At 46.8% G+C, this 10,386-nt stretch overlaps 1 protein-coding gene across 1 annotated transcript; it reads left to right on the top strand.

The window, feature by feature from the left end:
• The first annotated feature begins 3,268 nt into the window (after positions 1–3,268).
• On the top strand, positions 3,269–10,386 carry LOC103183659 (testis-specific serine/threonine-protein kinase 5-like). Its single transcript, XM_007901249.1, has 8 exons — positions 3,269–3,475; positions 4,473–4,580; positions 5,672–5,874; positions 6,497–6,552; positions 7,985–8,114; positions 8,511–8,626; positions 8,952–9,128; positions 10,010–10,386. The coding sequence occupies exons 1-8, from the start codon at positions 3,269–3,271 to the stop codon at positions 10,384–10,386; spliced, it is 1,374 nt and encodes a 457-aa protein (XP_007899440.1).

Below are 10,386 nucleotides of genomic sequence, written 5' to 3'. Positions count from 1 at the left end.
GTGTGTGAAACATTGCCTCTGCATTTGCCAACAAAAGCAATTCCTGCAAAGCACTTTCAGATATTTCACCATTAGTGGCAGTACCACTTTAATAGATAAAAAGAATGATACCAGAGATGAGGGAGCTGAGTTATGTGGTGAGACTAGAGAGGCCGCGATTATTCTCCTTAGAGCAGAGAAGGTTGAGGGGAGATTTAATAAAGGTGCTTGAAATTATGAGCGGTTTTTGATAGATTAAATAAGGAGAAGCTGTTTCCTCTGGTGGGTGGATCGGTAACCAGAGCTCACAGATTTTAGATAATTGGCAAAAGAGTTGTTACGGTCTGGAATGCACAACCTAAAAGGGTGGTGGAAGCAGATTCGATAATAGCTTTCAAAAAGGAATTGGATAGGGACTTAAAAAGGAAAAAAAATTGCAAATCTATGGAGTGAGATAGATTCACTCTATCTCAGTGGGACTAGTTGGTAGCTCTAGTTGGTGAGTGGGACTAGTTGGTAGCTCTCTCAAAGAGCCGGCACAGGCACGATGGGCCAAATGGCCTCCTTCTGTGCTGTAATATTCAATGATGAAAACTCCACTAGAGTCCCTGTGTTTCATTTCCCTGTCATTAACCAGTCGGTCTGATTCTTGTTTGTCAGCCTGGGGTCTGGCACATGCGGAAACCCATCACCACGCTTAAGAATATTCAAACCAGACCGGAGAGTTAAACATATTTATGCCACCTACAAGTGGAAATTTCCCCGTGTCAGCCTGGTGCATCAGTCCTGTAGCTCAGTGGTTAGAGCACTCACCTTGCAAGCGAGACACTGGGTTCAATTCCAGGCAGAGGGTGAAACCTTGGGCAAGTTTCCTTACTCCACACACCCATTAATAATCCCTCCAAAACAAAACAATAATAAATCGGTCATTTTCAATCCACGATTGTTTGTGGGACGCTGCTTTGCGCAATTGGCTGCCACGTTTCGCCCACAAATATGCAGTCAGTTCATGTTACAGCATATTCTGTGAAGCGCTTTGAGACGTCGAGAAGACGTGAAAAGCGCTATATCAAATGCAAGGATTATTATTATTATTATCAACTAACAACCAGGATCCTACTTACTGTTAGGCAAACAGAGGTAAACATACCTCGGGACCATTCCTCCTAAGTCTGCCCCCACTACTTCCAATCGTTGGTCTTTATTATCTTTTTTCCATGTATCATCATTGAGTCACAGGTCTCGTGTTTTTTTTAGATTAGATTTAACATGATCACCAATGTTTTTCTCCAATACTCATGTGATCATTGTGATTTATTGTTTGGTGTCAACACCACATGTTTATGGGGTTAGTTAGTATTGTTGTATAATCAGTTATTTACCGTTGCTATCTCATTTCTTTATTGTTCACTAAAACATATCAAGTTGTTGTAATCTTGTTGAAATGTTTTTTTCTCAAAGTGAGTGATTGGTTTAATTAGTTAGCTCTTTCATTGCTAAGTGGTTTTGGGTGTCTCTGACAGTAGCACTCTCGCATCTGAGTCAGAAGGTTGTGGGTTCAAGCTCCACGTCGGGACTTGGAATCAAACAGTGTAAGCTGACGCTCCAATACAATGCTAGGGGTGTTCTGCATCGTCAACAAGAACAACGACTTGCATGTGCATAGCGCCCTTCACACGGGGTAGCGTCCCGGAGTGCTTGAGATACCACTTCAGATGAGATGTTCAACCGAGGTCCCGAGTACCTGATGAAGTGGATATTAAAGATCCCATGGCATTATTCGAAAAGAGAAGAGAGTTTCACTCTCCCCTTGTCCTGGCCAACAATCCTGGTCACTCACTCCATGAATGTTTGTGGGACACTGCTGTGGGCAACTGGCTGCCTTGTTTCGACCATTGTCAATCCACTTTGCAGTATATCCTGTGAATCGCTTTGAAACGTCTCAACGACATGATAAGGCGCAATATCAAATGCAGGTATTATTATTAAATTTCCTTGTGTCTGGAATGGAATCCTCTCTCCCCTGAGCAACGGACCTGCTTAAGAGTATCCAAACCAAACTGAGATTTCCATGCAGCCCACCTAAACCCAATTGGAAATCCAGAGATAGATTGTTGGAATGGAACATGAACGCTCTCCCTGGAGGGATGCATCCTGCTTCTCAAATTCCGAGGAGTATTACGCGCAGGTTGGCAAGAGCCAAGGCTTAGGGACCCCAGAGTGTGCAGTGGTGTACTAATGGTGTCTAACCAGCTAAAACCACATGGATTGCTATTGATAACGCTGTCCGGCAAGCTTTCCCACTGCTTGTCCAGCTAAGACCATCATACCCGTTAGGGCCTTGGCTTGCAGGGTTAACAGGAATTGAGTGGGATGACTCCCTGCCACCAAGGGGTTTGCCCTTCCAGGTCCTACAGATGAGCCAACCTGACCTGTGTTGCCATCAGCAGTGAATTGGAATACTACGGACTCGCCTGTCTCAGGACCCGGATCAGAGACCGTCACAGAGGGGTGGCTCGATTCCGATATTCCAATGCCAAGGATGTCACCTTGGAGCCTCTTCAGCTCCAAGGAGACCCCGTTTGCGACAATGAAGAGTCAAATGACCAGCCACGTCAGCATCGACGATATGGGGGCTTTTCAAGGTCCAGTGAGTTGCGAAACAAGCCTCCGTCTCTGTGCCGATCACTACCTGAGGATCACAACTCATGCGTTCTGAAGCGGGCCGGGTCCATTCGCATTGTCAAGACTGAGGTGGAGAGATATGTGTTAGGTCGGGGTATCAAGGGACACGGGGCAAGGGCGGGCGATTGGAGTTGAGGTACAGATCAGCCGTGATCTTATAGAATGGCAGGACAGGCTCGAGGGGCTGAATGGCCTCCTCCTACTGCTAAGGTTTCTTACCCCGTGGCCCCCTCTGAGGCCGGACTGAGTGTGACTGAGCCGAGGGAGCCCTGTGAGATCACAGAACGTGACTGGAATGTGGAACCTCAGACGCCCTCAGGTTCTGCAGCAGAAGCTCTCTACGGGTCTCAGAGATAACTCACAGCTCAGGTCTCGGGACAAAAAAAAAACCACACACACGCACACAAGACGTGAGCCGAACACCATCGTGTCCTGGACTGAGAGAGCAAGATAACTCCCCCCACCCCCCCCCAGTCATGATGGCATTTCAATACAACTATTTCTTAGAAATGAAGAGCCAGCCAGGGTTCAGTTGAGTTTTTCTCTCTCTCTCTCTCTCTCTCTCCCCCTTTCTTGTTGTGGCTGCTCTGAATGTCCGCTGGCAATGACGGACACGAGAGCTAGGCCCTCGGAGACAGACAGGATCACCGTGGACGAGGTGAAGGAGTGCGAGGTGCACGGATACCTGCTGACCTCCAAGAGGATCGGGACGGGAGGCTTTTCCAGCGTTTACCTGGGCCTCCCGACCCAGGAAGTAATGAAGCGTAACTTCCGCCTGGCTTCTGGCCTCCAGACCAAGAGGAACAAGATGGTGAGTGTTCAGGAGCCGGCAATAGGCTTCCACCGCCGGATCTCTCACCAAACCTCAAACTTTTGGCTCTGATGTGGGCAGGTGGTAAGATTATTCATAACCTGCTGCCATTTGTCCACTGGCTGTCCAGTACGCAATGGCTTAGTTTGTTTTTGCTCAGCCGGTGTCTGACACGTGTGGAAACCCATCACCCTGCTTAAGAGTCTCCAAACCAAAGCGAGAATTCCATGCATCCCACCTACACATGGAAATCCCAGAGATTTCTCTCTCCCTGGAGGGACGCATCCTGCTTACCTAATTCCGGAGAGTATTAGGCGCAGGTTGGCAAGAGCCAAGGTTTGGGGTGACTGCTGGAGTCTAAACAGCTAAAACCACACAGCTTACCATTTAGAGCACTGTCTGGCAAGCTTGGACCACCCTACCCGTTGGGGCTTTGGCTTGTAGAGTTAACAGGAGCTGAGTGCCTGCCCCCAGTGACTGAAAACCACGATAGTCAGTTATCGGGTGTGTGGGTTCAATCACAAGTTGAGCTCACCGTCCAGGCTGATACTCCAGCGCAGTATTGGGGGATCTTCCAATGTATTGTCAGAGTTGGCGTCTTTCAGGTGAGGCATTAAAACTAAAACTAAGACCTTATCTAAGGCTTGTAGATGTTAAAGATCCCATGAAGTTAGTTAGTTTCTTCCGGTGTCCTGGTTAATTAATCTTCCAAACTTGCTGTGCGTAAAATGGCTGCAAAAACAATCAGTGTACCTGATAATAATAATAATCCTTGCAGTTGATATAGCGTCTTATCACGTCTTTGAGATGTCTAAAAGCGCTTCAAACTGTAAAGTGAATTGACTGTGTATTTTGTGGGCGAAATGATTAGTTGCTACACTTTGATGCCTCAAACAAATAAAAATTGAGCATTCAATTTGAATTTGAACCTGATGGAAAAAGTCAGGAAGGTTTGATTAAAAAAAGTCCTTTCTCTCGTTCTTTCTCCTCTCCTTAGGTCGCTATCAAAATTGTGAATATCTCTCAGAATCCCTACCAACAGTCCCGCAGGTTCCTGAGCAGAGAGATCAATGCCTTACATGCTACCTACAAGCACCCCAACGTGGTAGGACTTTCAGGACTTACTTTTCACACCTGAAATGTTTCCCACTAAATTTCTCCTTCTCAACCACAACAATAATAATGATCCTCACATTTGATATAGCACTTTATCATATCTTCGAGACGTCTCAAAGCGCTTCACAGAATATAGTGTAAAGTGAATTGACTATATTTTGTGAGTGAAACCCGGCAGCCAATTGCGCACAGCTGGGGCCCACAAACAGTCGTGGATTGAGTGAACAAATTATTATTATTATTTTTTGAAGGAATTATAATAATAATATTCCTTGTATTTGATATAGCGCCTTATCTGGTCTTCGAGACGTCTCAAAGTGCTTCACAGGATATACTGTAAAGTGGACTGACTGTGTATTGTTGTGGGCGAAACATGGCAGCCAATTGGTACAGCAGCGTCCCACAAAAGGAAAAGTGCTGAGTTTTTCAGCCACTCAGTAACATACAGTGGGGCACCTGCTTCAGACACAGGAATTATGACCCTCAACAGCAACAACAACACATTTGTATAGCGCCTTTCACGTTGGGAGGACGTCCCAAGGCGCTGGGCAGACAGAGTTACGGACCCAAGCTGAGGGTCGGGGTGGGGGAGGGTGGGCGGGAAGCAGAGAGATCGAAAGCACAGTTGAAGAGTAGGGTCTTGAGGTGGGTCTTGAAGGTGGCGAAGGAGGGGGCGAGACGGAGGGACTGCGGGATGAAGTTCCAAAGGTTGGGTGCAGAATGGCCAGTCATTGGCACAGATATAGATGCTTGTTTCACTGGACCTTGAAAAGCCCCCATATCCTAGACGCTCAGTGCCTCCATGGCTTCTCATTTAACTCTTCATTGTCACAACCCCTCGTGATAGGCAGGTGGGCAAAGGCAGCGCTGGCCGTACAGGATCGATTTCAAGATCCGCTCACTCGTCTTCAAATCCCTCCGTGCCCGTTCGGGTCCAAATCCCTGACTGTCCAGCGTCTTGAGAAGTCCTCCCGACAAGCAAGGTGCTGTAGAAGTTTAGTTTATGTTTTTCCATTTCCTGTTCTTTCCTTCCTGTGTACTAATTTGAAACGTCCCTCTCGTTCCTCTCACCCTTCCCAGATCCAGCTGTATGAGACCTTTCGCTCCCCGAGCCAGCTGTTCCTGGTGTTGGAGCTGGCATGTAAAGGAGACTTGTTGGACCACATTAACAGGATCGCCACCAACAAGCGGGACCTGGGGCTGAGGGAGGAGGAGGCTCAGCACCTCTTCCACCAGCTGGTCAGCGGCGTGGCACACTGTCACACCAATCACATCGTCCACAGGTACCAGGGGCCAGAGCAAAGCATCCGCGCAATGAGGAGCCTGGCTGAAGGGTCACACGTGTGAGGGGAAGATTGAAGTCATGACGCCAGGAAGGTTTTTTTTAATAAAAGCTAGAAGGGGGGAAACCAGGAAAGGTGGTTGTGGCCAGGAGACTGGGACTCATGTAAGAAATAGCTGAATGTTGTATTGGGAGGGGAGTTATTGGCAGGGAAATCAAATGGGACAAAGGACCAAATTCACCTGTTGCCCGGTCCCAAGTTTTAAGCACTCTGGGACGTTAACCTACGCGAGGGGCTCTATATAAATGCAACTTGTTGTTTTAATAACCCACCTTGCATTCGGTACTGCGCTTAACACGTCAAAGTGCTTAACTGAGAATTGCTGTCAAGTGTATTGATTGTGTATTACATGTGTAGCTGACCTGGGAGTGTGGATGGACAGCGTAGAGGCAGCTTTACTGTGTCTCTAACCCTGACCTGGGAGTGTGGACACACAGTGTAGAGGGAGCTTTATACCATGGCTAGGCCTGGAATGCTGTCACAGACCTTCCTATCCTGGTCACACAGTGACACAGATATTAAGGTGAGTGATTGATACTGGTAATAATTTGTCTTTACACAGAGACCTGAAGTGTGAAAATATTTTACTGGATGAACAAGGAGCCATAAAGCTGACAGGTGAGAGAGGATAATTTTTCAGAATAAAAACTGGGGAAGATTCGCCACACTCCCAGTGGGGTTAGCACGCTGCTGGGGAAGAGGGTGGGGGAAAAGCAATTCATGATAAAGACATGACGGAGACTTGTAGCTCAGTGGTTAGAGCGCTCGCCTCACAAGCAAGAGGACCTGGGTTTGATTCCCGGCAGGGCGAAACGTTGGGCAAGTTTCTTTACTCCACATGCCTGTGTTTACCTAGGAACCCAGTTGTTAGTCGACTGGCGGATCGTTTTTCCAGGGGTAATGACCCCTTCAAAAAAATAAATTTAAAATAATAATGATTTGGCCACTCAATCACGTTGCGGGAGACTGCTTTGCACAATTAGCTGTAGCGATTCGCCCACAAAATATACAATCAATTCACTTTACACTATATTCTGTGAAGCACTTTGAGAAGTTTCAACAATGTAATAAGGCGCTATAGCAATTGCAAGGATTATTATTCTTATTATTTCAATGTCCCAGTTCCACTGTGCAATATACCTTTATCACCACTGGAAGGAGCTGGCATTACACGTTGAAAATAGATGCAGATAACATTTGATGCAGCTGCCTTTCAAGTCCGGAGAATATCTCAAAGCACTTCACGGGATATACTGTAAAGTGTAGTGACTGCGGTATTTTGTAGATGAAAATTGCAGTCAATTTTCACACAGCAATATCCCACAAACAACCATGAAGTTAGTGACCAGTTTTATTTCGGGGATTGTTGGCCCGGACACTGGAAGAGAGAAACCCCCTTCTCTTTTCCAATAGCCGCAGGATCTTTAACATCCAACTGAACGGGCAGACAGGACCTCCTCGGTTTAATGTTTCATTCAAAAGACGGCACCTCCCCACCAATGCGTTGGGCCAACTGACAACTGGGAGTACACACACTTCCCTCATGGTTTCTGCAAGCGAGTGGACCTAGGTTCGATTCCCGAGCAAGGTGAAACGTTAGGCAAGTTCCTTACTCCACACGCCTGTTTATCTAACAGTAAGTAGGAACCCGGTTGTTAATTGATTGGCGGATCGCTTTTCCGGGGTTAATAATCTCTTCAAAAATAATAATTTGGTCACTCGATCCCCGACTGTTTGTAGAACACTCCTGTGTGCAATTGGCTGCCGCGTTTTGCCCACAAAATATCGTCAACCCACTTTACAGTAAATGCTGTGAAGCGCTTTGAAATGTCTCGAAGACGTGATAAGGTGCTACATCAAATGCAAGTATTATTATTATTATTATTCATTCCCTCCTAGCTGTGAGCTGTGTGTGTGAGTGCGCAGCTGGGTAACTGGTCAGCGCTTTGGGACATCCTCTCGACGTGAAAGGTGCTCTATAAATGTAATTTTGTTGTTGTCGTTGTTGTCACTTCTGCAATTATCCTAACTAACATTTGCTGTCCTGCAGATTTCGGCTTGGCCGGCAGGTGTACCAAGAGAGGTCTGATGAGCACTTTCTGTGGCTCAGTCCCCTACACCGCACCAGAGATTCTCCTTGAGCAGAGCTACAAAGGGGAGCGTGCAGACATCTGGAGCATGTAAGCACTGTGATACAGTGAGGGCATCAGGGACATGTCACCTGGGGACATGGATTCAAGATAAATTGGCAAAAGAACCAGAAGGGAAATGAGGAGAATTTTTGTGGCGTTTCGTCCACAAAATATAGTCAACTCACTTTACAGTATATTCTGTGAAGAGTTTGAAGACGTCTCAACGACGTGATAAGGCGCTACATCAAATGCAAGGATTATTATTATTAAGAAACAGAATAATAGATCTGTTTTTACACATAGTTTACACGTGGCGCATAATAAACCTCTCTTGGTGTATAATTAGTTACAGTAGTCCCTCCCCTGCTGCTTGGGGTGGACAGGTTTGGGCTCGGGTTGTCTCAGGCTCTGCTCACTCAGTTCGTACACATTGCTCTTTCCTAGGGGAGTGATCCTCTATGCCATGGTAACCGGGAAGCTCCCCTTCAATGAATGTCAACCTCAGAAAATGCTGCAGCTCATAAAGCGAGGCATCAAGTTCCACCAGCAATTGTCACCAGGTAAAACACTCAGCTGGAAGATAGACGAATAAGAGTCATAATAATAATCCTTGTATTTGATATAGCGCCTCATCACGTCTTAGGTACGTCTCAAAGCCCACCACAGGATATGCTGTAAAATGGATTGACCGTGTATTTTTCAGTGAAACGCGGCAGCTAATTGCAAACAGCAATGTCCCATAAACAGTCGTGGGACACTGCTCTGTGCAACTATATAGGGGTTATCTCGAATGCAAGGATTATTATTACAGTATTATTATGTATGGTGACTGTATTTGTCGGCCGATGCTGGTAACAGTTCTGTGCCGGGTTTCCTTCACTGCAGAATGTCAGGATCTGATCAGCCAGCTCCTTCAGTGGTGCCCGTCGGCACGGCCAGAACTGACGCAGATCCTTGCCCACCCCTGGATGCTCCCCGCCATCTCTTTCATCTTCCAGAGAGTCAGAGACATCCTCACAGATTCCACGGACAGGAGTCAACACCGAGGGAATAGCAGCAAAGGTATGTGTCGTGACCCATGCCTAACCAGACACTGTTACTGGACAGAAGTAGGGAAGGACGAATGACGTTTCCAATATCTCAATCTATCCTGAAGTTGGGGTCTATAGGACATTTTTTTGTGCGCAGCCGGGGGTCTAACACCTGTGAAAACCCCCATGCTTAAGCATATCCAATCCAAGCTGAGATTTCCATGCATCCCACCTAGAAATGGAAATCTTAGAGAAAGATTGCTGGAATGGTATGCGTACTCTCTCCCTGGAGAGACGCAACCTGCTTACCTAATTCTGGAAAGTATTAGGCACAAGTTGGCAAGTGCCAAGGCTTGAGGACCCCAAAGTGTGCGTTGGGGGTAACTGCTGGAGTCTAACCAGCTAAAACCGGATAGCTTGCCATTGATATTGCTGTCTGGCACCTTTTCCGGGAATCTCCTGCCCGGGAATCGAATCCAAGTCCTCTCGCTTGCGAGGCAAGTGCTCTAACCATTAAACTACAGGACTTCTATTATTAGAAGTGTAAAGGAACAGGTTAACATGTTTTGAAACAAAGAATTTGAAGATGAGGAACGTGTGGTGACTGAAGCAGAGTCTGACATAACATTTACAATTATCTTTGATAAACTTTGGAAGCATAATATTTTTAAAAGATATGAGGAATGGTCTTAAGAGTAGATGGGAGGAGCGAGCATCAGCACAGACACGATGGGGAGAGAGAGCAGGGAATGGGGTTAGAGTAGAGAGCTCCAGTGGGGGAGCGAGCACCAGCACAGACATGATGGGGAGAGAGAGCACGGAAAATACTTGTTTTTTTTGTCTCGCATATCGTATGTTATTATGTTAGGTTGCTAGCACCAGCACTTTAAAACTATAGTTTTCTATCTTCAGGAGAAAAAGCATCAGGGAACAGAAACTCAAAGGCGAAGGGAGTTGCTGTCTATAATTTGAAGACAAATGGACCGATGCACAAACTGGAGTCTCTGGAGTGGGCTGGCCTCGACCTGGACTCAGTATGGTGTCAGTCTCCACAAGCACTCGACAGACCCATCAAAGATGCAGACAGAGAGTCCAAGGATTCCAGCAAGCTCTTCACCCACAAGCCGAGACCCCCTTCAACCTCCAGACCTCCCCGGGACCCGGCTCGGAGATACATAGTCTCGGCCGCACCCAGGGACTCCCAGCTGCCGAGCAAGCGTCCAGTCATTGAGCAGTGGCTTTTCCCATTGCGTAAAGCCAGATCCTGCCAGAGAATAAGCCCGATATAA

Source organism: Callorhinchus milii, unplaced genomic scaffold, assembly GCF_018977255.1.
Source record: "Callorhinchus milii isolate IMCB2004 unplaced genomic scaffold, IMCB_Cmil_1.0 Scaffold2, whole genome shotgun sequence".
Lineage (NCBI taxonomy): Eukaryota > Metazoa > Chordata > Chondrichthyes > Chimaeriformes > Callorhinchidae > Callorhinchus > Callorhinchus milii.
The sequence above is the reverse complement of the archived record's forward strand: the minus strand, read 5'-3'. Positions and strand labels throughout refer to the sequence as shown.